This window comes from Corythoichthys intestinalis, chromosome 18 (assembly GCF_030265065.1).
Source record: "Corythoichthys intestinalis isolate RoL2023-P3 chromosome 18, ASM3026506v1, whole genome shotgun sequence".
Taxonomy (NCBI): Eukaryota; Metazoa; Chordata; class Actinopteri; order Syngnathiformes; family Syngnathidae; genus Corythoichthys; species Corythoichthys intestinalis.
In genome coordinates this window covers 22,285,033-22,313,013 of record NC_080412.1, presented here as the reverse complement: position 1 = coordinate 22,313,013, position 27,981 = coordinate 22,285,033, and the positions used below count along the sequence as shown (strand labels likewise).

Sequence of the window (27,981 nt, the reverse complement as noted above, 5' to 3'; positions counted from 1 at the left end):
CTACATTTCAAACAGATTAACGAGAACGTGGCGACTCCGGCATGGACTGTTCCTACATTTACAGACACATTGATCACTTGAAATGGCTCATAAGAATGTCATATTTGACTGTGTCTTATTGTTCTTCTCATTGGAGGAAGAACAGCGGGAGAGGGACCACAATTGAATTCCTCCACATGTACTGTATGTCCTCTCATTATGCTTGTCCTATCCTGATCTGAGGTGATGGAATGCAGTGGCCCAGGCCACAGATTAGCCATCATTCTGGGCCATAGCTAGGAGGATTATAGCTCACCAGAATAGCCCATCCATGCGTTTGACGCATTGAGATTGCAGAACTCCACTGATAATTTCCACTATGGCCACCCCCTAAGGTTGCCAGCACCATATGCTATTCTTCAAGATAAACAGATACCCCTTGCTCTCATCCATCTGCCCTCTCTCAGCTATTCCAGCCTCTTAAGGGTAAGTGTCTTATCCAAAGGCATGCAATATGATAGCCATAGCTTTGACTCCATTATAACATCAGTTCATCTTTAGCATCGCCGACCATTACTCTTGCTTTCTCGAAGCTTTGGTGCAGGCCAGTGTGTCGGAATCATTGAGCAGTGCTGGCCCTGCACATTGGTGATGAATGATGTCAAAAGGGCACGCGGTAAGAGATTAGCATGCTGTGTGCGGCTAAGCGCTACAATGAACATTCTGAAGCTGGGGAATGAGAGTAGCAGCAAATGGAAGAAGGCTGTACTGTATTGTGTGTGGCTGTTTGGAACAAACATAACAATGAATTCCACAATGTCTCCACAAAAATATTTTTGTACTTGTTTTTGATGAGTAAAAATAACACAGTATGGTGGTAATTGTCTTCGTCAAAATCAAGTAACAAAAAATACAAAACATTGTGTGAAAAAAATCATATATTTTTTTTAATGGTTCTACGAATTAATGTACGCAGTAAGGGGAAGGTCCCAACAGCATTTTACGACTGCCCATAAGGCAAAGGTGACAAACCCGAGGCCCGGGGGGGGGGGGGAATTTGGTCCACCAAATCGTTATGTATGGTCTGCAAAAGTAAATCTTGTGCATTGACTTCACATTTCTCACTAAAATAACAATAAAATGCAGTTTCTGTAGTCCCTTACGGATGATCCAGAAGTAAAAAGATGAGATAATAAATACAGGTTGTTGTTTTTTTTTAATTTAAAATAATAAACGTTTTTTTTATGTACATTTAAAAAATGAAAAAGAAATGAATAAACATGAAATCTAAATATTTTTTGTCCAAACATAATTTAAAAAATTGTAAGATATGCTTGATTGTACGACCATTACACTCTGCGGGTTATACAAGTTTGCTCTCCCTCAGCTATTATACGCGCTCTCCCAAGCTATTATGAAAAATACAGTTTTAGCCCATAATCACGTGCTTACATTTTTATTACCGGCAAATGCTCACATTCTGCGGATAAACAGATACACACAAATATGTTGATTCATCACACAACGTCTCAGTACTTTTCCACCAAGCTACTTCGAGTGTAAATGTGTGTTCAAAACAAAGTTATCTTGCTCGCTCAAGAGTGTGACTGTTAATTTAATCAATGAGTGTGACTGTTAATTTAATCAATGACTAGAATAAGGAACTTGCCCGATCGAAACTGCCACGTTGGACAACAGTGTTGTAACTATATTCTGCCCAGCAACAAGCCCTCAAAAAAAGTCAGCAGCACGGGGAGCTCTGAGAGAGACTTCGATGAGACGCTCTTAGTCACGTTGCCTGATCTTAGACCTCCCCCCAAACTGCAGCTTGGTAAAAGTCTACTCTCTGAGTTCTGCCTCCTTGTGTCCTGCCTTTGTCACCTCGCTCTGGGTCAACAGCTAGTAAATTGAAGAAGGTGTTTTAGACCCAACAAAAAATTAAAAAGAGAATTTCCTTTTTCCCCCTTATCTAAAAAGTTTGAAAAATAAATAAAATTACTTGCTATTTACAGGCTGAAATAAAAAAATACTTGATACTGTATTTCCCGATTCTCCATAAATACAGTGTGCCCCATGACAAAAATAAGTAAGACACCCCTGATGCTGTAGCTTCTTCGAAGTGTTCTCATCATGTGTTTCACTGTTTACTGTTTTCAAAAGAATAACTTCTATGGACAGAATTTCTAGGTGCAGCCGAAGCTTTGAGGGTGTCCGGTTTGGTAGAATCAGCATTGCAACTCTGCTTTTTGCAGATGCTGTGGTGCTCTTGGCTTCATCAAGAAGTGATCTCCAACTTTCACAGGAGCGGTTCACAGCTGAGTGTGAAGCGGTTGGGATGAAGATCGGCACCTCCAAATCAGAGACCATGGTCCTCAGTCGGAAAAGGGTGGCGTGCAGTCTAAGGGTCAGACGAGATCCTGCCCCAAGTGAAGGAGTTCAAGTATCATGGGGTTTTGTTTTGTTTTGAGCGGGAGATTGACAGCCAGATTGGTGTAGCGTCTGCAGTGATGCGGATTCTGCACCGTTCGGTTGTGGTGAAGAAGGAACTGAGCCAATGGGAGAAGCCCTCGATTTACCAGTCGATCTACGTTCCTACCCATACCAATGGTCACGAGCTGTGGGTCGTGACTAAAAGAACAAGATCCCGGATACAAGTGGCCGAAATGGGTTTCCGGGCTCTCCCTTAGAGATAGGGTGAGAAGCTCGCTTATCCGGCAGGGACTCAGAGTCAAGCCGCTACTCCTTTGCGTTGAGAGGAGCCAGCTGAGGTGGCTCGGGATCTGGTTCAGATGACTACTGGACGCCTCCCTGGACAAGTGTTCTGGACATGTCCCACCGGTGGGAGGCCCAGGGGTCAACCCAGGACACGCTGGAGAGACAATGTCTCTCGGCTGGCCTAGGAACGCTTTAGGATCCTGCCGGAGGAGTTGGTTAAAGTATCTGGGGAGAGGGACGTCTGGGCTGCCCCTGCGACCTGACCACGGATTAAGCATTAGATAATGGTTGGATGTCTGTGTTCAATACAAAAAAAAAAAAAAATAATGATAGGCAAGCAGATATAAAAAATCTTCTCAACACTTGAGTTCAGAATAATCTAGATGGACTAACCCAATCAAATGTTCCATACAATCATTGACAAAAAGCTGGCTAGTACTTACTCGGTCACAGACACAAGGTTGTCCTGTGAGGCAAACCCATCTTCCCTAAATCTTTCTCCAGGTAGCAGTAGTGTAGGCGGCTCCGCTTCTTTCCTTCGGGGTAGGTTGAACAACCCCCATGGTGAATGAGTGCTGCCATCTTCTAGGTGGACTCCAGTGCCTGTGTACATAGTGGGTTCGAGATGTTCTGAATAACTAGAAGAGTGAGGATGGTGTGAGGAGAAATGCTGGGTTAGATCCTCCGGGCCTGCAGGCATCTCATTGCTGCCCTTTGCTCCTCCTAGGCACGGCTCAGGTGGAGGCTGGTAAAAGTGTTGATTGTTGGGGGTGGAAGGGTTCTTTAAACCCTCGACAGGGTCTTCACCACGTTCGCAAGGGTGAGGGCTAAGTGGTGGAGGTTGGGGGGAGTGGGCGAGGTCTGATGGCCCTCCTGTGCTAACCACCCCACTGTTGAGCTGAGGTGTTTTTTGGATGGCGGACACATCTGTTGAACGAATACTAGGGAATCTTCCTCCATCCTGACTCCTCATTGAAAGTCTTTGGCCGGCCGTCGCCTCAGTCTCCATCGAGGCGTCTTCGCTGGTCAGGTTTCGATGATGGAAAGGTGTCTGGGGTCTCTTCTGTTGCTTGTCACTCTTGTCTGGCTTCTCTCCAGTAGCTTTGTGCTTTGTCGGAGTCTGAGCCTGGCCCACTGACTGAGCTTGGCCCACATTTCCACCTGTTCGCTGCTTCACTGATTTATGTCTGGAGGGAAGGAAAGGAACATGAAAATACGTTGAGACGGTGATGCAATGGTGACACAAATCAAAAGAGATTGGAGAACGGTGCAGTGAAAGTCAATCACCTGTCAGAATGTCAACATACTGCCTTATGTACGCACTATGAATGTCAACAAGAAATATTCTATCAAAATTTGATGAAAAAAAAATCTCCATTTATTTACAATGGTTGGATATCAATGGCTTAATTCATCATGCAAACCAATCTCCATTGGTGGACCCCCACAAAAATCTCAATTGGTGTTCATTCATTTTGTATTAAAAAAAAAAAACTTCCCAGTAAATGACTTTAAAATGTTTTGCAATCAGAAAAATTCCACCCTCAAAAAATCACATATTGATGGACCCTTTTAACTTCATGGGCAACATAATCGGACTCACAAAAAAAATAATTGGCTGCCATTCTTATTACAATACAACACACTAATAAATACCAATTGGCTCCCATTGACATTCACTAGGACTGAAAAATTTTACATCCATTAGCTCCCATACACTCTCGGCTCAACAGAAAAAAATCTCTATTGTTGGTCAAAAATTTAGACAGACACTTTGAAATGTCCCAAAATCAACAGGATGTGACCTGTAAATCTCCCGAAATAAGTGTAAGTGTCCTTGGGGAGTTTACCAACCAACACGCAAGCATTCCCATATAAATTGCATTTTCTAGTTTATTATTGGCTGTTTATTTCACCAATGTAACTAGTTTGATCGGATATCCTGGTTAAGCTAAGGTGACGAAATCAGTGGTAACTTGACATACGAACACTTCAGCATTACTTCCTTCCAACATCTGACGTGAAATGTGACTCGTCATTTGTCACCTTAACTTATAAAGACTGGCGAACTAAGGTCGAGAACGTAGACATATTCCGGCCATATTTGTCGAGACAGTTCGCTGAGCCGCACACCACGCTCATATTTTTCCATCTTTTCCATCTTAATTTTAATGGTAAGCGTCACCTTTTTCCCTTTTTCACCACTACCTTCTTGGGACTCATGTTGATTTCTCTCACATGAAAATCCACCGTGCTGCCATCTTGCGGGAAAACAATAAAATTACGACGCTGTTGTAAATCGTCGTATTTCGAGCATGTTGTCATATGGTACAGGCCAAAAGTTTGGACACACCTACTCATTCGTGCGTTTTCTTTTTTCATGACTTTTTACATTGTAAATTCTCACTGAAGGTAATAAAACTATGAATGAACACGCATGGAATTATGTACTTAGCAAAAAACACAACAACAACGTGAAATGACTAAAAACGTGTATAATATTCTAGTATCTTCAAAGTAGCCACTCCCTTCCTCTGATTACTTTTTTGCACACTCTTGCCTTTCTCTTGATGAGTTTTAAGAGGGAGTCACCTGAAATGGTATTTGCATAGACTTCACTATTAGTTGACGGGACACAGGGCTCGGGGCCCATTCGTAGGGGGCTTATTTTCAAAAACTTAAAATATTTTCCAAACCAAAGCTGCTAACCTAAAACCGACCTAAAACCAAAACAGGCACCTCCCTAGGCATATATAAGTCTGCATGAGCGACATAAAAAAAAATTCAAAGTCGTTAACTAATAAAATCATGGTTATTTATTTTTTTTATACAAGTATAACCAAACTTAAAATTAGACATGTCCCGATCGATCGGGTCCGATCACATCATTTTCAAAGTATCGGAATCGGCAAAAAAAATATCGGCCAAGCCTTTTTTTAATATATACATATTTTTTAATTAAATCGTTTTCTAATTGTATTTAACATTACAGACATAATATGTTACACTCATCCAGAGTCTTTAGTTTAGGCTTAAGGTAGGGTTATGAAATTTATCCCGATAACAGCGGTAATGAATTTTTAAAAAATGTATCACGTTAAATATTCAACGCAATTACTGCATGCAGTGCACGACCCACTCACGCATTGTCACGCTCAATCTGTAATAGCGCCGTTTTACCCATTTAGAGAGATAAAAGGCAGCATAAAATGAGTAGAGTGAATTTTGGCAGCCTTTGGAGCCTTTTTTTAATAGGTTAAGGCCTTACAATCCCCCTCCCTACGATTAGAAATATCATGGGAAGCAATGTGGGGAAGGAAGGTAGTTATGTTAGTTCCCAACGCAGAGAAGCTATATCAATTGGTAGCACTACGCACAGTCATGGTTCCACTTCCCATCATGCATTTGGGTTGAATGGCTGCAGTATCATTTACTGAAAGCTCAACAAATACACTAGATGGCAATATTTAGTCACAATATACAAATTCACAAGTCTTTCTATCCGTGGATCCCTCTCACAGAAAGAATGTAAATGCCATCTTGAGGATTTATTGTCATAATAAACAAATACAGTACTTATGTACTGTACGTTGAATGTATATATTCGTCTGAGTTTTATTCATTTTTTTCTTAATGCATTGCCAAAATGTATATGATCGGGAAAAATTATCGGGAATGATTGGAATTGAATCGGGAGCACAAAAAAAAACAAAAAAACAATCGGATCGGGAAATATTGGGATCGGCAAATACTCAAACTAAAACGATCGGGATCGGATCGGGAGCAAAAAAACATGATCGGAACAACCCTACTTAAAATGGTTATAAAATTATCAAATTTTACGCTAGATGCACATAAATCATCAGAGATAATCCTATATTTTCAGGATCAATAGCAATATTTAACATATCATATAAGCTTTTGTCCAAAATAGCAAATTATTTTTTTTGTATTTATTTATTTAAGTTTACAACAGCTAATAAATCACTCAATTTTCACAACAGAAACTTAATACTTGAGGAAACCATGCAGAATCATCTTATTTTTACTCAACAAAAGCAAAATTAGTTAATTTTTCTATATACAGTCACAACTAATTTAGGTTGAAAATTTTTGTTAGTAAACTTGTATCGCAGAATTTCTACAGATATTAATGTAAAACAGTCTAGATTATTGGTAACAAGCAAAAAACGGGCAGTTATCGTTCATTTTACGTAAATATTTTAAGTACTTGTTTCGGTATTCTGTAATCCAACAAGGCGGCCATCACGAAACAAAAAGCTTTTTAAGTTGAATATTCTTGTAAATAAATGCTAAAATTGCGGAATTTCTACAGGTATGAATGTAAAACAGTCTAGATTCTTGGTTAAAAGCAAAAAATGGGCAGTTATCATTCATTTTACGTAAATATTTCAAGCTAAAGTTTGGCCAATTTTTTCCATTCATTTCATTGTATTCACGTTTAAAGTGCATGCACGGTGCGATAAATACGTATAATAATTACCTTGAATCCTGGACCAAATCACTCGTGAGACACTCCTGCCTGCTTGTATGCAGTAAAACCATTGTACTATTTCCACATAAGTCCTGCATTAGGCGTGTGTTTATCAAAGTGAAAGCCAACTCAACTTCTGCCTGGATCTGGTCTCCTATGGGAAGGCAGGCGCAATGTCTGTGGGAGCTGTCTTGTCACCTGATGGTGGAGTCGAAGGTTTTCGACTTCACAGGTATGCCTTTTCAGGGTTAATTAGTGGAATTTATCTTTTATCAATGGGTTTCTGACCTTCATTTGTGTTGCATTGAATGAAGTGTCGTCAAAGTTTTGGCCTGTACTTTACGTCGAGACAAATGACGAGTCAAATTTTACGTCGGATGTCAAAAGGATCGCATGTCGATGCGTTCGTATGTTGAGGTACTACTGTACTGTATAATATAAGGGAAAAAAACTGCTTGGTTTGTCATAGAGGGCCACTCACCGAGAACAGCTGCAGTATGACCTCTTAAAAGATTCCACAAAATCCCACGTTCCCACTCTCTCTTTTCGTTCTTCCTCACAGATACCATTGGTTGTGGCGGAGTACTTCCGCCTGGGAGCAAGATAAACAAAAAAAAATCACAATAAAATGGTGATGATGATATTGTCACATGTATTCAAAATTCACATACTATTTTATTATGCTATTTGGGCATTAAACAATGGTAAATGCAGTTTGCTGCTGAGACTGACCGCATAACCATGCTTGAAGCGATAGTATTTTGGATGGCACACTAATAGCTAACTACTGCTGACATTTTGTGCTTGCACAGGGGGCAACTGAGCCCTGATGCTCTCAATGTGTCAGATTCACTGATAGTGAATAATTCACAAGCCTATGGAACAACATAGCAATGTACCGTACATCATCTTGTTTAAAAGCTGGTAATATGTTTACTGTATTTAAAAAAAAAAAAATTAAACATCAGTAGCCTTTGAGGACAGTTGTTATATCATATTTTCCATTTCATTGTAGGATAGACTAAGGTCTTCTCATTTAGAATTGGAGAAACACTGCCTATTGAGTACTATTGACTGTACTTAGTATTCAGTAGCGATAACTCAATAAGTGCAGTCTGGACTGCAATAGTAATACACTTGTTGTGACTTCAACTTGTGTGCCACTGAAATGAATGTGATGGTGTTTTTATTTAACACAAAACATAATATTTTTTTGAATTATAAATGGGTATAAAAAGAGAAACCAAATGACAGATGGGAATGAAAATCTCACTTGTTCTGGGCTCGGTTGATCTTGCACTCCTGCCAAACACGCTCCACAACCTGACTGGCAAACCGCCGTGGAATCTTGCCTCCTTGTTGGCTTGATCTGTCCGCAGTAAACGTGTCACATGAAGAAGGCATCTTCAACCACTTCTGGGCAGAGTGAGAGTCCACTACAGAGACAAAGATCCAGTGTCAAATAAAGCACTTGACTCATTAAATAGCTGAGGTTAATTTAAAGACAAGATCTCTGGTTGTAAAAATGCTTTTCGTTTTTAGTACCTGTGTGCACCTCCTCAGGCGACGTGGGAGGGGTAAGGGTCACCAATGACATGGCAGGCTCTCGCTGGGATGCAGGCACTTGGTGACCACCCGAGTAGACGGCAGTACAGTGGGAGGACCCCACAGGGGCCACAACAGGGATGTCTGACTGGGGCACCAGCACTAAGCATGCTGGGTACACCATTCGCACACCACCTACAGAAACATATTTTACACAGATATGAAAATAATAAAAAGATAGAACACAAATATCACAAAATGTACAACATGATGTAAAAAAATACAAATCACTAACCAACAAGGACCTCTACAGAGGCCAAAGAATCATCTTCCCAGTCCATGTCTTCCAGCTTGTCCTCTAACACACCATCCTTGACACCGGGACTGATGGGATAAAACTGGTTCCAGTCCTCAATCAGCTTTTGGGTGGGCGGGTCGGACATCTTGAACGATTGACCAGTCAGAGTTCCATTCAGCCCAAAAGGACTTAGGATGACTATTGAGACAACAGAAGGATAGACAAGGCACCGTTAGCCAGTAGGGGGAGGGTACTGTGATGTTATCATGGGAGGGTACTGTGATGTTATCATGCCACCATAAATCTGCCAAAGGCTTTCCCAGCCCCACCTTTATAGATTCACCAATTATTAATTTCTTTTTTTGTTGTCTTTGTTTCCAGCTTGAATCCAAAGCAAAAACTCATATCCTTTATCCTTGGGCTAAGTGATCTGACCCAAAAAAGGATCACTATTTTTTTTTGGTCATCTGATCTCAGCAATTTTCATTTTACAGGTGTTTTTATACAATGGTCTACCATTGTGTCTACCATTGTATATCAGCATAAAAGGGGAAGTTCAAACTTTTTTACCTCACGCTTAATCTTCGAGTGGGCGAGGGTTTAATTAGTGTGTAGTTGATTTCAACAAATTTTGTGTAGTTTTTTTTAGTTATTTGTTAGTGGCTAAGCTATCGTGAGTCAATAGTGTAGAGCACGAATGCTATTTTCAGACCTTGACGTCGCTATCGTAACCCGGAAGTGGGTAAACATGGACACGCCCTTGCATACAATTCATGTTATTACTGCTTGTTCTCTAGCGGTAATCTTCCAAAATAGAACATGCCGAGTAAACACTGCTGCTATGGAACTTGTGGAAACGACTCTAGACATTACGACATATGTTTTCTTCATACGTTTCCCGACGCCAAAAACTCGGAGGAAAAAATGCTTAGAACGGATCAACTTGTGCAGACCTCCAAAAGACCAGTTAAACGCCAGCAAGGTGAAGCCATTCACCTTCACATGCAGTAAACATTTTGTTGGGGGCCATGGTCCTACAGAGGACGAAGAGGTAAGACATTTTTATATTTTTACTTATTTTTTAGCGTGGCGTTTTGCCGTGCTGCTTCTGTCAAGGCCCGAATTTAAGACGGCCTCTTTTTCAAGACTTAAGTTTGAAAAAAGACTTTTTGAACACCAAATTAATTTTTAAACAGAAAATAATTACAGTACACCCGAAACATATATTTGAGAGAAAAAGCATGTTATTTTGCCTCATTCAAATCTTAATATCTGAACATTTAAATATGTAAACTAAAGTGCAATCACATTCGTAAATGAATGGCTTCTGGTTTTTGAAATGTAAATAAACCAATCTATTGTGATAAAACAACAAAATTGCAATAGCTGCATTAACCATCAAAGTGAAGTCTAAACATTAAAAATAACATTAAAATAAAATAATGCAAACTGCTTAAACTTGAGAGTAGCTGAGATCTGTCATGACAGAACATCGCTTCAATGATATCTGGCGCCATCTAGTGTCATGAATGGGTATAACGTCTAGACCGCGAATAAAAGACGACCCACTCTTTTTCAGTCTTATTTCAATGCAAAAAACACCGTCTTACATTTGGGCCAATAAGGTATGTGAGATTAACTCCAGAAACCTTTTTTTACATGTTGAATCTGACATGCTTTTATTTTCAAATGCTCACCGGAAGTACAGTACATTTGCTAAGCTGCTAACTGTAAGCTTTACACTGTTAAAAAAAAAATATTTTTTTTCCCCACATCGTTTGATAATGCTGTTAACCCACAAGTTTTCATGTTCGAAGTGTCAACTTTTCTTATTTATCAACTTTCTCATTATAATCCCATTAATTCGTTCCACAGCCCGAAAACCTACACTAATTTCCTCATAAATGCTGGTACTACTGCAAATAGCAATTACACAGAGTAAAACAAATAAATTATGAATAATAATCAGAATAATAATATAACAATAGTAATGATAATAATAATACCTGTAATAATGTAATGAATGGGGTTCTAATGTGGTGGATGTGTTTTGCTTGGTGTACCTGAACGCACCGCGTGGCTGACTTGACAGGGGGAGGACTTACTTTCGCTTCGTCCAGCTGTGGCGGACAATAGGCATGTTTTGTTGCACAATTTCTGGAATAAATGTTTAAAAACCTGACAAAGCTTGGGACTTTTTGGTGATGTTATCATCAATCATAATTGTAACCTTAACTTAAGACTGGCGAACGGAGGTCGAAGGACGACCGTCGAGATTCTAGACATTCTACGGCGGTATTGTCAAGTCAGTTCACGGACGCGCCCACCATGCTCATATTTTTGTAACATTTCCATGGTAAGCCTGACCTTTTTCTTTTTTTTGCCACCTGCACTAACATTCTTGGAACCCATGTGGATTTCTCTCACAAGAAAATCCAGTGTGCGTCAGTCTCACGGGAAAACAAAGTAACTGTGGCGCTGTCATAAATCGTTGTATTTCGAGCATGTCGTCGGATGTAGAAACAAATGGCGAGTCAAATTTTACGTCAGATGTCGAAAAGATTGTGTGTTGACACGATCATTGTCGAGGTACCACTGTATTTTTATAAGTTTAAGTTTTGAAGTTTTTTACAGTTTACCTCACATGGAATGTAATAAATTTCTTGAAAGCTATCAATATTCGACTACTTTTGAGGGCCTGTTCAAAATTTGCCAAACTAGTCAGTTTGCATTTGCATATGGCCGATTAAGTACAGTATGATGTGCGATCACCGAGATCGATTTAAAAAATGATTTGATCTTTGAACTCGATTCTAAAATCGTCTAGCCCTACTCTATAATCTTGCCCTTATTCTTTTTTTGGATGTATTGTTTCAGGATGTATCGATAGGATCACAGGGCCAATCATGTTATTTTCAGATGACAGGAATGGGGTGAAAAAGGTTAGAAATAAATACATCTTATAACACCCATTTTCAAGGTTTCAAAGCAACAAAATAATCCAGATGTACATGGATAATGCCAAAAGAAATAAAAACATATCGTAGTAGTAGTAGTCGAAGTGAGTAGAAGTAAACACTGCCAGTAGGAGAACTTTCTGCATGCATGAAATTGGGTCAGGGGGTTAAAAAGGTGAGACGGGTGTGGAGGAAATACGTATGTTCCGGTACACTGAACAACCCAACAAAATATTGAGCTCTGTCGACCCACACTGTGTTTCAGTGATCCGCAGGAGGCACCACACAGTGTGTGGCCATCTTGGGCACCCTACGACTCGATTTGATTACGATTCAGGGTGCTGCGATTCGATTATTGAACAATGATGACGGTATTGAAAATGATCACGATTCTCACGATTATCGATGCATCATACATTACTAATTAATAAAGTAGCCAAACAAATTTATGTCCATTATTTATTTATTTAAAATATCCTAATGATTCAACAGTAACTATGCAAACAAGTCCATACAACAAAAGCTGGCCTTAAACTGCTTTTTTTCCCCCCCAATAAGGTGCAAAAACATTAACCATTTTAAAGGCAGTACTTATTTCTCAACATGCCTATACAACACACATCTGATCTTGAGATGCTCTTTTTCACATGAAAGTGCAAAAACATTAGCGGTTTCAAACAGCAACACTGATTTCTCTCAACAATACAATAAAATTTACACTAGTGGAAGAAATTCCACATTTTCTGGAAACAAACAAAGTGTCTTTAGAAATATGACTTCTTTTAACCAGTATACTTTGTTTTCACAGACTTCTGTTATACTAGTATTTCGCATGTTTGTAGTGTTACCGCTCTACTTAGTTTTAAACATTCTGCATTTGGAATAACTTTTGTACACCACCAAACAATGCACAACTTGGCATGGAAATACATGTTAGCGAAGTCGCTAATTAGCATGGCAGTCGGCGCTAACTAGTAACATCTCAAAAACAACAACAATAAAGGCTATACAGTACAACAGGGTTCGTGTACTCACCACTTGTAGACGCACACGGGACTTAGCAACACACTAGCGACATTTTCCAATTAACACGACTTGAACCTACTACTAGACAACTGAAAGGCAAGAAGCAACGAAGTATCTTTCTTCCACTCTCGCTCTAAAAAATAACTTGCGCACAGAAGCGCGACCACTGGGTTCCTGGGTGTCTCATACACAAATTTATTTTCAAGTGTTTTGAAAAGAAGTATATCTCTCGCTCAGTAACCAGCGGCATATATCAAAAGATTATGCGTGTGGGCGTCCGTTAAAGGTGTCCGGGCGGCACCCCAAACCCCCATCACCCCTAAAATGTTCTCCTCAGATATACACAAATCACGTATGTCACCCTTTTTGACTTCAAAACGGCGAATTTTGATGAAAGGTGAGAGATTTTCATGCCTACGTAGCTGACATGAAAAGCTAACGGTACAATTCCATCATGCAAGAATGATAATGGGTTGTGACAAAATATCGAAATGGTGATATATCGTGATATTTTGTATCCCAAAAGGTTATGGATATGCTCCTGTCAAGAATCGAGGTATCGTTTTAAAAAGGTATCAATTAAATTGCCATTGACGGTCCTCGAAACCAATCCATTTAGACTAGGTACGTTCGTTCATTCAAAACCAGAGCATTCACAGTTAGAGATGTGAATGCTCTAACTGTGAGCATTCCCAGTTAGAATGCTCACAGTCATTTTCAAAGTATCGGAATCGGCAAAAAAATATCGGCCATGCCTTTTTTTAATATATATATATTTTTTTTTAATTAAATCGTTTTCTAATTGTATTAAACGTTACAGACATAATATGTTACACTCATCCAGAGTCTTTAGTTTAGGCTTAAGTTAGGGTTATCAAATTTATCACGATAACGGCGGTAATTAATTTTTTAAAAAATGTATCACGTTAAAATATTTAACACAATTAATGCATGCGCTGCACGACCCACTCACGCATTGTCGCGCTCAATCTGTAATGGTGTCGTCTTACCTATATAGGGAGATAAAAGGCAGCGTAAAATGAGTAGAGTGAAATTTGGCAGCCTTTGGAGCCTTTTTTTAATTGGCTAAAGCCTTACAATCCCTCTCCCTACGATTAGAAATATCATGCGAAGCAATGTGGGGAAGTAATGTAGCAATTGATCTTTTTCTTAACACCTTATTGTGGTGGTCCTAGCCCACACTCCCCTCCACTGGCTTTTATTGTTGTTACACTTCCTGTTATGTGGCATGAGTTCAACCTTGGCAGGCTGGGTGTGGCAGACCTAGGAGTGCACCTGCAGCTCATCGCAATCAACACTGCTTATAAGGCGCTGCCTGGGCAGCAAGCAGGTGCCAGATGATTCCGTCAGTGACCATTGGTACATCGGCCAACTAGTCTGTAGTTTTTGACGATCATTCATTGAACTCTTGACTAATCTTGTTTTTTGCCATCAGGACACCCACCCTCCAAGCCCTCGCAGCCACAGCCTGAGCCACAGCCGCAGCCACAGCCACAGCCATAGCCATTGTTCAATAAAAACCCTTCACTCCACTTCCGTTTCCTGGTTGCAGTTTGGTCCGCATCGACTTTTCCAAGTTTGCCACAACACTTATGTTATTTCCCAATGCAGAGAAGATCTATCAATTGGTAGCACTACGCACAGTCATGGTTCCACTTCCCATCGTGCATTTAGGCATGGCTACAGTATCATTTACTGAAAGCTCAACAAATACACTAGATGGCAATATTTAGTCACACTATACAATGTCACAAGTCTTTCTGTCCGTGGATCCCTCTCACAGAAAGAATGTTAATAATGTAAATGCCATCTTGAGGATTTTTTGTCATAATAAACAAATACAGTACTTATGTACTGTATGTTGAATGTATATATTCGTCCAAGTTTTATTCATTTTTTTCTTAATGCATTGCCAAAATGTATATGATCGGGAAAAGTGATCGGGAATGATTGGAATTGAATCGGGAGCAAAAAAAAGCAATCGGATCGGGAAATATCGGGATCGGCAGATACTCAAACTAAAACGATCGGATCAGGAGCAAAAAAGCATGATCGGAACAACCCTATTTACAGTCATTCGGTCCGATTTTTGGGGCATTTACAGGTCACTTGCTTTTCATTTTAGGGCATTTACAGGTCATTTGCTGTTGAGTTTGAGTCACTGCCTATTCATTTGGGTGATTCCCAGGTCACTTCCTGTAACGCAAAATAAACAGCAAGTGACCCATAACACACCCCAAAATCAACAGGAAGTAACCGAAAATCAACAGGTAAATGACCTTAAATGGCCCAAAATTACTCATTGCCTGGCACTGGCTGCCACTGTCGGCCATAGACGTTCAATCCGTTTGAAGTGGGAGGGATGGCAGCGAATGAATGAATGTTCAATGTTCATTCGCTGCCACCCTCCCAGTTCAAATGGACTGGACGTCTACAAAAGATAAACTCATTCCAATTTTGTTCCAATTGTTTATTAGTTTTTTGTAGAATATCCTAGAGTGACTTCCTAACCGATGTATCGAAAATCGTTGTATTGCTACATCGTCAGATCATCGTTGTCATTAGCTTTGTATCGCAAATCGTATCGTATCGTGCGGTATCAAGAGGTTCCCACTCCTAATGTATGCAGTATTCAATTATTTTACATTTGGATGAGTTTTTGTATTTCTCCTCAGTACATTGCCAAAATATCTGATCAGGACAGCAGATCCACAAAATCAGATGACTCGACCTTGGGTGCTAAAATATGAGATCAGGAAATCCCTCTGCTATTTTACCCTTTTCCTTGCTTAACCTGAATTCCATTCATTTTCATTGCCTTCCTTTTTTCAATATTTTCATACCTAACTTTGCTCTTACAATTTAATGTGCCTATTCTTTTACCCTTCCATATGCTTTGGTTTCCTCATCATTCTGTCATCTCCGGCCTATTCAGGAGCATAGTGACCTTTCCATTGCGAGGCTGGACTCAGTCAGTCCCAGTGGACTTGCCAAATACTTACAGAGCAATCCAGACGTCAATTATTGGCAAGCGGCAGCCTCTCAGAGGCCATAAACAGAGGCTTATAAAAAGGGCTATTCCTCGACAAACACACTTCACTGCACAGACATATGGAGTCACAAAGAGCCCATCAGTCTGCTTATAGAACAGACCTTCATCCATCAGTAAATGGAGATACCGCTATGAACTAACATGCATAATGCATACGTACACACATGAAAACCATATGAATACCATGCGTGTGTGTGTTGCGGCATATCAGCTTGTTATGCATCCACTCTCTCTGCATCTATCATACATTGCAAGTGACCGTGGGTTATATAAATGATTTTGCTGGATGGGTGGGTGTGCGAGTGAGCATTTGTTAAACCCCTTCTCTTGTGTTGCTTTTTCATTTGGAGACTAGATGGCCTCAGGCCCAAGGTATTGATCCTGCAACTGGACCATCGAAGAGCATCAAGAATGTCGAAGCTGGCTGGAGATAATGACTAGAAAAAGTAGGATAAGGAAAAGATGTGTTCTTTCAAATCTTTTGGCACGATGTTTCTGGACTTCTAAGGAAAAGCATTGCAGGTGTGTGAGCTCCTTTTCTCATATCTGACACCATAATTATCGTGGGGAAAAGAAAACTATAAGATTTAAGTCTATCATCTCGAGGTGAGCCAAGAAGGTGACGGGCATCTGGTGTTGGTAGATAAGTAACAAGGTCGGGAAGAAGCACAACCGTTGAGTATTATCAGGCCACCAGAGTAGATCCAGACTCCGATCAAGACCTACACTTTTACTTTTGTGGTCTTTACGGCAATATTTGAACTATGAACAGGAAATGTAATGCCAAATTAAATGACTTTCCCCCTCTTTCCCAACAGTTAATATGGCATCTTAACAGATATTTAATCATAAATTTGTTCTGTATTCAGGACTGGGCCACAGTATGTCGGAAGCACGGCTCGAGCGCACTGGGAGTGGAGACACTTTGTTCTTTTATAATGGCTGTCCTCTGCTTGAAAACGACACAAAAACAGAAGACAATGGATTCTTTCATGGATGACAGGCAGATCCTCAAAACAGAACTATACTTTGTTAACACCCTTCTAACATTTCCTAATAGCTTAGTGGTAACGTTTGTTTCAAGCTTTTGGTAAGAGCAAGATGGGAAAATACAGTAGTCATGGTTTGGCTATCAACTTAAAGGAAATGTTTTTTTATACAGTGAAGAAAATAAGTATTTGAACACCCTGCTTTTTGCAAGTTCTCCCAATTAGAAATAATGGGAGGAGTCTGAAATTTTCATCTTAGGTGCATGTCCACAGCGAGAGACATTTTAAAAAAAAGAAACATCCCGGAACCACAATGCATGATTGTTTTAACAGTTTATTTGTGTGGATCAGCTGCAAATAAGTATTTGAACACCTGTCTATCAGCTAGAATTCTGACCCTGAAAGACCTGTTAATCTGCCTATTTAAAGTCCACCTCCACTCCATGTATTATCCTGAATCAGATGCACTTGTTTAAGGTCGATAGCAGCATAAAGACACCTGTCCACCCCATACAATCAGTAAGACTCAAACTTGTACCATGGCCAAGACAAAATTGTTCACCTCCACAAGGCTGGAAAGGGCTACAGAGCAATTGCCAAGCAGCTTGGTGAAAAAAGATCCACTGTTGGAGCAATAATTAGAGAATGGAAGAAGCTAAACATGACGGTCAATCTTAATTGGAGTGGAGCCCCATGTAAGATATCACCTCGTGGGGTCTCAATAATCCTAAGAAAAGTGAGGAATTAGGCCAGAACTACACGGCAGGAGTTGGTCAATGACCTGAAAAGAGCTGGGACCACCGTTTCCAAGGTTACTGTTGGCAATGCAATATGTTGGCAATACAATAAGACGTCATGGTTAAATATCATGCATGGCACAGAAGGTTCCCCTGCTTAAACCAGCACATGGGAAGGCCCGTCTTAAGTTAGCCTCTGACCATTTGGATGATGCAGAGGAGTCATGGGATCAAGTTTTGTGGTCAGATGAGAGAAAAATAGAACTTTTTGGTCATAGTTCCATGAACCATGTTTGGAGGAAGAACAATGATGAGTACTATCCCAAGTACACCATCCCTACCGTTAAGCATTGGAGTGGTAGCATCATGCTTTGGGGGTGTTTTTCTGCGCATGGGACATAACAAGTGGACTGTATTAAAGAGAGGATGATTGGGGCCCTGTATTGTAAGATTTTGCAGAACAACCTCCTTCCCTCAGTCAGAGCATTGAAGATGGGTCGTGGTCTTCCAACATGACAATGACACGAAGCACACAGCCAGGAAAACCAAAGAGTGGCTCCGTAAGAAGCAAATCAAGGTTCTAGCCAGTCTCCAGACCTAAACCCAGTAGAAAACCTTTGGAGGGATCTCAAACTCTGTGTTTCTCAGCGACAGCCCAGAAACCTGACTGATCTAGAGAAGATCTGTGCGGAGGAGTGGGCCAAGATCCCTCCTGCAGTGTGTGCATACCTGGTTAAAAACTACAGGAAACGCCTGACCTCTGTAATTACAAACAAAAGCTACTGTACCAAATTTTAAATTTCATTATCTCAGCTGATCAAATACTTATTTGCAGCTGTATCACACAAGTAAATCATTTTCTTTTTTAAATCATACATTGTGATTCGGGATTTTTCTTTTTGGATTATCTCTCTCACAGTGACATGGATCTACGACGAAAATTTCAGACCCATCCATGATTTCTAAGTGGGAAAACTTGCAGAATAGTAAGGTGTTCAAAGTTATGACATCTTTACAACATTGTGAAGTCCATGGAATGGTCAAAAAAGTTCAGAGAGGAGGTCATTTCACTTCATAAGCAAGGATATGGATATAAAAAGATAGCAAAAGGACTAGAAATTTAAAGAGACACAATTGGAAGCATAGTCCACAAATTTAAAGCTAAAGGCACAGTGGAAATGCTACCTGGGTGTGGTAGAAAGAGGTTTCTGTCTGCAACTGCTGTGCGATACTTGAAGAGAAAGGTGGAGAAAAATCCCAGGTTGACAGCTGAGGAACTACAACAGGACACATCATAGGAAGGTATTCAGGTTTAATCCCAGACAATAAGACGCACACTGCGAAATCATGGCTTCCATGCAAGAACTCCCAGGCGCACCTCCCTGCTGACTCCAAAGAACAAGAAGTTTGGAACAAAATCATGTGGACAAACCACAAAGGTTTTGGGATACGGTTTTCTGGAGTGGTGAGACCAAACTGGAACTTTTTGGACCAATGGCTCAACAGTACGTGTAGAGGAGAAAGAATTGTGCATATAAAAAAAAAAGAACACCCTATCTACTGTGAAGCACGGTGGGGGGTCAGTCATGCTCTGGGGTTGTTTTGCTACTTCAGGTACAGGGAATCTTCAGCGTGTGCAAGGTATTATGAATTTAGTTCAATACCAGGAGGTCTTGAATGCAAATGTCATGCAATCATTGGCAAAGCTGAGGCTGGTGTAAGGTTGGACCTTCCAACAGGACAATGATCCAAAGCATACCTCAACGTCTACCACATCTTGGTTGTAAACGAAATGCTGGAAGATTCCGGAGTGGCCATCGCAATCACCAGACTTAAATTCCATTGAAAATCTCTGGTGGTACTTAAAAAAGGCAGTTACAGCACGCAAGCCCAAATATGTTAATGAACTGGAGGCCTTTGGCCATGAGGAATGGGCAAAGATACCTGTGGATCACTTCAAGAAACCCTCTGTCAAGCCATGCTTCACGTCTAAGGATGTTATTGTTGCAAAGGAAGTTGTACTAAGTACTGTACTAAAGTCATACATACCTAAGGGGTTGAATAATTCTGACAATGGAGGAATCACAAAAAGACTATAAATTGGAATATTCCAAAATATATATGTTATTTCAGTTGTATTTGTCTATTTGACATGTCATTATTTAATGTGATTGTAAACAAGATGAAAAATAAATGTCAAACTTGCAAAAACACTTATCTACTGTCGAGGTTGAATAATTTTGAACACAACTGTATACAACAGCCCTTACCAAACAGTGGGGCCGACCCCTTTTAAGATGGTTTACCATGATTCACTTAATGCATCCTGTTTTTTCTCTTGACTATTCTGCACCTTTTTGAGTGCATCTTCGATTCCCTGAAGTCATTTCAAATATTCTCAGATGAGTATAATTGGCTGAGAGTCCACTCTGCGCCCTTTTATTGAGTCAGATCCTGGAGAGATCTGCTAAGTCGAACAGTAAACTGAGCTCGGCAGAGGTGAAGGGACAAATAGGGGGAAGGAGGCAAGGGGAGCGAAGATATACAGTACCTCTGTGAATAGAAGTCAGTTCTTCCCGGACACAACACTTAATTGCCTTGTAGGAAAGACCACAGATACATGCCTGGATGTCGACTAAGTAGGTTACCCATTACACATACAAAACGTTCAGCTAAGATAAATATTCATGCACAGGCGTTTTTTTGTTTTTTCCTGTGGCAAATAGTTTACATTAGTTTCAAGCTTAGAAATATTTGCAACTCATATGAGACGTTGTAAATTTCTATAAATAGTGTATTAGTAAGCTTGGGGGGGAGGGGGGATAGATCAGTGTCTTTGCAGAAATATTTGTTTTCCTGTTTCTTAATTGATTAAATTGGTAGCACGTTGTATCAGCCGCTGCCCAGATTAAAAAATCGTCGAAAGTTAGTCATCAGCGTCATCATTTATTTCGCGTAATTCGCGGAGAATAATTTTGCCCCCCTGTTTGCACTTTCTTCTACATATTAAAAGATATCTAGTAGGATGAATAATCCAGGGTTTAAATTTGGGATGTCCCGATCGGATCACGTGATCGGAAATCGGGCCGATCACGCCATTTTTCATGGGACCAGAATCAGGTGGAAAGGATCAGGTTTTTAATTTAAAAATATATTTATGTTTTTCTGCTTCATGCTCGTACAGCCTCTCACTCTCCCTCCTTTTAAGCAGTGCAGCTTGATTTGGTACTTAAAGTTAACGACGATTGACAGGTTTATAGCTTTGATGTCGCCAGCGAAGCCTCAGTAGCTCTATGATCAAAGGTATAATTGTGTCAATCATCGTTTAGCTTGTTACACAAGCGGTAGCCCAGTCTGTGGCAATTTAGGGGCCGTTTACATGGTGACTCTCCGAGAATATGAAAAATTTCAAATTTGCATTTATATGGGCCCATCTCCATTCGAACAATGTCGCAATTCCGCATGAAAACGATGTAGTATTCATGCCAGGCCCTAGGGGGCAGTGCAGGTTTACAAGGCGACAGCGAATGATGCACTTTGACTCCACCAAAGTTCCTCAGCCCGGAAAAAAATATGCCCGCCCACTCGAAGCAATGGCATTTTTCTTTTGTTCAAAAAGGCACAAAAATGGAAACATTCAACATATTAAATGTAAAAATATTATTAAAACAGTAAATTAAAGGCAACATTCCGCCATATTTGCTGTTTTAATGTTTAGTAGCATTGCTCCGCACGCCCAGTGTGACGTGTACAAGTGCTGACATTATCGGCGCAATCTCGCGCTACGGGAGCCTTTGATATGCATGCGGAGGAAGCCCCTCTCAATCCCCCGCAATCGAATTCTTCCACTTTGGAGGCAGGATTCAGAATTTTTCGTCTTCGCCGACACCATATGCATGCGAGGCCACTCCACAACACAGTCATTGCGTCTTCGTGTCACAGAGTCGCCATGTAAACTGCCCCTTAGTGTGTAAGTGACAGGCTGTTCTCGGCAGTGTGAGCGCCAAAGCGTGAGTGAATTTGAGTGGACTTACACGTATGAATGCTACGAATGTTATGATGAGTGACTAAAAGTAGGGCGTTAAAGGTGATGCAATGAAAAATGAAAGTGTGCCTACATTTTGTGCTGGTGCACAAAAAAAGTGTGGAGCCTTGGCAATATATATATCACAATGTTATTTTTTTTTTCCAATATTGTTCAGGCCTTTCCCAAACAGAGCTATCAAAGTTATGTTGTGAAAATTCTTCTAGTTTTAATAAAGCAATACTGGTATAATACCCCAATGTATCGCAGCCCCCCCCCCCCCCAAAAAAAATCGCAATGAGTAGTATAGTATAGTATAGTATAGTATAGTAAGCCTGAACGATATATCGTTTACACATCGCCATCGCGATGTGTGCGTGCGCGATAGTCCCATCGCAAGCACGTGCGATAGTTTTTATTTTTTTTAATCCACATACCCCCTGCTTTCTGCCCTGCGCATAGCCTCACACGCTCTTTGAACCTCACAGTCACTGCAGCACTTGCTTATTAAAGTTAACGATGCTGGTATCTTTGATCTTGCCAAAGAAGCGGACATCACAGCGCAGCAGCTGTCAATCACCGTTTAACTTGTTAAACAGTTTCTGCAAGGAAGCCGCTTTGGAATGAATGTGTGTGTGTGTGTGGAGACGTTTGAGACATATAAATTAAATGCCAGAAGTGATCATGAGGAGTTTGTAATTTCTACATGTCCACCAAGAGTCACAGCTAAGGTAGATAAACAGAAGTATTTAATAAAGCCAAGCATTTTTCTACTACAGTACTTTATTCTTGTTCAAAAATGATTTGGTTGGCCAGTTATGTTTAAAACTGATCATAATTATTACATTTGAAGTGCTTAAAACCATTTATTAATATATGTCTATATATATACATACATATATACATATATATATATACATATATATATATATTTTTTTTAATCATACTTTGGGGAAAAAGTGAGAAAAAAAACATGCCTTATATGTATCTCTTTCCAATGCTAAATCGGAATAAATACATTGAGCACACACACAAAAAAATACAAATTTGGGGGGCGGGGTGCGCAACTTCGCGGTTTTTCACTTATCGCAGCGGGTTCTGGTCCCCATTTAACGCGAAAAACGAGGGATCACTGTACACTGGTCATTGTGAGTCATCCAAAGTCTTTCCAAACAGCTATTCAAGTCATCTAGTGAAAATTTCTTTAAAAATATATATATATATATATATTTTTTTTTAAATATATATATATATTTTTTAATACCGCAATATAATATCGCAAACCCCCCAAAAATCGCAGCAATAGTTTTTTCCAATATCGTTCAGGCCTATAGTATAGACCCTACTCACCTACGTCACAAAATGACGTGTCGCTGTATCCGGCCGCCATATTGTCCGTCATTTTTAAGCCCTATTCTCAATGGTTTCAATTAGTCGTGCAATTTATAGAGCAATTCATGGAAGCCCCGGTGTTATCTGACGCTGTAAACTCATTGGATGCGTTGCATAAAAGGCGTTATGTGGAAAAGCTTCAGTTTATCCATTCGCCAGATCCATATTTGATGCCTAAATCGATGTTTTTCGACCCGCTGTCTTCGCCGTCTCTGCCTGACATCTGCTACCCTGATATTTACAACTATCTTGTCCACACAAAATTAGCCTATTCTCACGAAAGTTTGGAAAAACTTTAAGAGCTTGGAGGCTTATAAATACTTCGTTGCTGGTTGGGTGAAACAGGTCCTCGTCCACGAAAATTCGACAGGAATCTAGCTTGTGTTCGGGAAGGTGAGTTACGAAATTTTCAATTCAAAATCTTTTGTTCTTGCTAACATCCACTGTCAAGTCTAATGTATTTCATGTCATTTGTCAATGGAGCTAGGGCTTTTAATGTGTATATGGTTTAGCGATAGCACTCTCACTACATACATATATAATATGTAATAAATATGAAGTGCGATAGCACTACTCCAGATTGTCCCTAATTGAATTTATTTTTTGGCTTTTGACCTCAATAGTGAAATTGTAAATTAATTGTATGACAACTGTCTTATTATCCCCTTATAATTATATATTTTCAGGTAGTTCATTCACAACGTCTGAGTGTATGTTGTCGGCGATTAGCCTAGCAATGATCTTAATTGCGGTTGTCAGCCCAAAACCCTCTAAATATATATTAAATGCATCTTACCAGATATTAAATGACTACTACATAATCTGTGGTAATCGTTTGGAGCCCAGTTTTCTCGTCGAATTGCAGCAGTCCATCTCGCTCTCCTCTCCGGGTCTCTCGGAATACAGTACAACTTCAAGTCTCTCCGTCTATCTTCTCTGTTATTGCAACCGACCGCCACACACGCCTTCACCATTTTGATTATTAATGTTAACAAGCAGAAAAACACGCCATAATAGTAGGAATTTACGTAGCAGTAATGCGTCAACACGACGAGTTGACGGACAATATGGCGCAGGGGCGTGGTTGTGACGTCATGTGAGTAGGGTCTATAGTATAGTATAGTATAGTATAGTATAGTATAGTATAGTATAGTATAGTATAGTATAGTATACTGACATTGAGACTTTTTGGGGGGTGCGATATATATTGCGATTTTAAAAGTAGAAGAATTTTCAGCAGATAACTTGAATAGCTCTGTTTGGAAAGACTTTGGTTGACTCACAATGACCACATTTTACAGGTAGTGCCCAGGTTACGAACGAGTTACGTTCCTACGCTGGCGACGTAACCAGATTTTCTGCGTAAGTCGGAATTAACCTGTTAAGTACCCCAACAAAGTAACTATCCAAAAAGTCCAAAAGTATTGTATTTTTTTAATGATGGATACACTGCACTCTGGTGGCAGCGTTAGGTCTGGCTGGACTGTCGCCTTGTATGACTGAGGAGCAGACTCATCTGAAATGGATAAAGGACAGCTACGCTTTGGTTGGCCCACATAAGACTGAAAGTTGTTTCAGCCAATACATGTTTGTGAATGCATTTGTAATTAACTTTAGTTTGTTGAGTTATGTGTGAGCAATTTGCTATGATAATTGTAAATAAATTGGCATTTATAGCATTTAAGATAGTGGACTTTTGTTAGGCAAATTAGGCTCATTTAATCTGCTAAATTGCATGTTCCTCAGACTAGATGGACGTTTGAACACCAATTGTGTCAAGTGTTTTATTGTTAAAATGTGTGTCATTTCAAACATGTGTGTTACAGCTTTACAAATTGTCAAAGGTGAAGGAAGTAAAAAAGCTTCAGAAAGCACAATTGCCCTGTTTGCTGCCTATAAAGCTGAAAAACTTTTATTGAGGACAGAACACGTCATATTAATAAATTTAAGAGAAAACAAAAAAAAAACTATACTGCGAGCTACAATAAGGTACTGTTTACGCGACTAAAAAAAAAACGACAGGAGAAAAAAATGGCGGACGAGACTCGTGCGTCATAAAGTCGAAATTTCGTTAAGTCGGGTACTACCTGTATTCATATAATACTGTTTAATTATAAATATATATGTCCCATGTCCTGCGATAGGACCATTGTGCACGCGCATATTGCGATGCCGATGTTCAAACGATATTCATTATGCAGGCCTAGTAAAAAGTACAGTACTGTAAAATGTTTTGAACTTTTGTTCAAATAGTTTACAAAACCTTTTTTTGTATCGGATCGGGACTCGGTATCGGCAGATTCTCAGAATTTCAGTTGACTTGGACTCAGAGCAAAAATATGCAATCTGGACACCATTAGTTTAACCCTTGAGAGTCGAAGGACGCGCCGGTGTTCTGACAAATTTTGCAACCCAGTCCTCTCAAAAAAACATTAAAACGCTGCATGGATCATTTGTTTATGTCTATATTTCCATCATTTCTTGTCCTTTTTCAAAACGGAAGCTCCATGAAAAAAACACAAATCAAACGAACCCTTTCGAAGTTACAGTGGAAGCACAAAATGCGTTTTTTTTAATAAATATAACTGCCGTGCGAGGTTCCATCAAACGAGAGGGAGGAGTGCTCTGAAGCAGCGAGGTGGCGAGCGACGGCCGTTTGGATCGAGCAGCGACTTTGTGTGACTTTGAGAATGAACGGAAAACTAAATTTAGCGCAAGCAATTGTGCTTTTTGATCAGCTTGAGGAAGAGGATGGTCCAAATTCGTCATCATCGTCTTCTTCGGAAGAGTCCCCGAGTGAAGACAGTGACGGATTTGAACACGTGGGTGACGCCATCGACGAGCAGAGGTAAGCCGACTCACTTTTTTTTTTTTTATTGCTGAAAAAGTTTCTTTTGAAAGTTTCTTTTGATATTGCAAGACAAAGTTAATTTTGATGCAATATTAGTGTGTGTTCGTGTATATAATAATAAAATGTGCATATCAAATCAAAGTCCTACGTGCACTGTGTGTATGCCAGGCAGGAATTTATAATTTGTGGTGTTCTTCTTTCTATATGAAGATTAGGGATGTAGCACATATTCAGCTATGGTATTCTTTCTATTGTCATACATATAGATTTCCATTATTATTTATTGCTGTATATATTTTTATTTTATACTTTATTATTTTCATAAATACTGACTTTTTCTTCATGTACATTTATAGTGAGAATGAAAGTAAAGTGAAATGAAAATGGAAGGGTGGAAAGAGGACCGACACCCCATGGAAGTGCGGGCTTTCTGATGTAGCCCTGTGTCTAATTCCAGGACGAACCTGCTTTTCGGAGTGGCATGCCTGAAAAAAATTTAACTTGTTTATTGTAAATATTTTTGAAAATACTTTTTTCCCCCCAATGTTATATATATATATTTTTCCCCCACAATCAGTCTTCTCAATTTGTGTATATAAATGTGTGTTCAAGAAGCTTGATTGTGTGTACATAGTTTTCATCAAGTGATGGGCCGCAATACCAAAACTCATAAAGAGATGGCCTCTAAACCCTTTTTGTGTTAGATGGTATATATTTTTTCACTTGTTCTTCACTGTTTGGTCTGCTGTATATAACCTGTTTTGACTAGAGCATGTATAAAGGCAAAAAACGCCTATGGCTATACCTGTTGTTTATGTTGAATTGTCAAATATAAGACTATTTATTCTAAATTTTTTTGGTTGAATGTTCATCCTAACGTGTTGAATAAATATTACAAAGTTTCGAAACGGTTCGTTACGCATGTTTGGTTGTCAATTGGACATCAATATTAAAAATTTTGACAAAACGATTTTGGAATTTTTGGTCTTTTTGGGCCCAAAATGATGATTTATAATTAGTCAGTGAAGGAAACAACAGTTTGGACATGAAGTTCAAGGTGTCACAAAAAAAGGGACCAAACCAGGCCATCGTAAACAATTCTTTCTTTGAAATATAAAGGCAACTTCAAAGGCATGCAAAATCAGACAAAATAGGCCCAGACCTTAAAGGGTTAAACGTCTACCTGCTTCTTTTGAGCACAAACGTTTGAGCACTTATAATATTACTGAAGTGCTTGAGGGTGACTGCAATCAAAAATGAGGACTTCAAATATAGCAACAGTAAAAGACTGTCAAGGTAGCAATCACAAAAGCAGATTAGTTCTCACAGTGGACATGGTTGAGGTATGTGTTTATGTGAGAAACTGTTACATTTATTTATAGACTAATAAAATGGAATTAACAATCTACTCGTTGGGCAGTGAACAACTGTATGATCATGTTAAATGTATCCCTTTGGGCGAGTGAGGCTACCAGGTTGGCTGTGATTTCAATTTATGTTTAACGTCTCTATGCCATATCTTGATTTTTTTTTTTTTAAAATAGGCAACCTTACAGCAAATGGTTTATTGTAACCTTCTCTCTAGAGTGACTTGCTTTACATGAATTACAGCTGTGGATAGAGAACATTGTTATGACACTGCAGCGTCAGAAAAAAGATGGGATGTCTGGATCACATTTTTATAACTGTCCTTCAGAGAGAAAAAACATTCCCACTTCCAAAAGCAGCCTTCATTTCCTTGCATATTTAGTTCATCACAACAGTCTTTTGAGTTTATCATTCTATTATAATAGCATTGTATGAGAGTAAAAATGCATGCTGATGATGGCTTTGGGATTGCATAATGTTTGCCTGGGGATTGAATACAGCGGAATACCATTATAGGCTCAGATGTCCTATG

General features: G+C 39.6%; 1 protein-coding gene across 1 annotated transcript in view; it reads right to left on the bottom strand.

Annotated features, from left to right (window-relative positions):
* Positions 1-27,981, bottom strand: part of med13a (mediator complex subunit 13a) — a 167,903-nt gene that overhangs the window by 56,804 nt on the left and 83,118 nt on the right. Inside the window, exons 5-9 of the mRNA XM_057820128.1 lie at positions 9,030-9,230; positions 8,735-8,929; positions 8,463-8,625; positions 7,671-7,781; positions 3,138-3,881 (exon numbers count right to left, since the gene is read on the bottom strand). Of these exons, the coding sequence (XP_057676111.1) occupies positions 3,138-3,881; positions 7,671-7,781; positions 8,463-8,625; positions 8,735-8,929; positions 9,030-9,230 (1,414 nt within the window). The remainder of the gene's footprint in view (positions 1-3,137; positions 3,882-7,670; positions 7,782-8,462; positions 8,626-8,734; positions 8,930-9,029; positions 9,231-27,981) is intronic.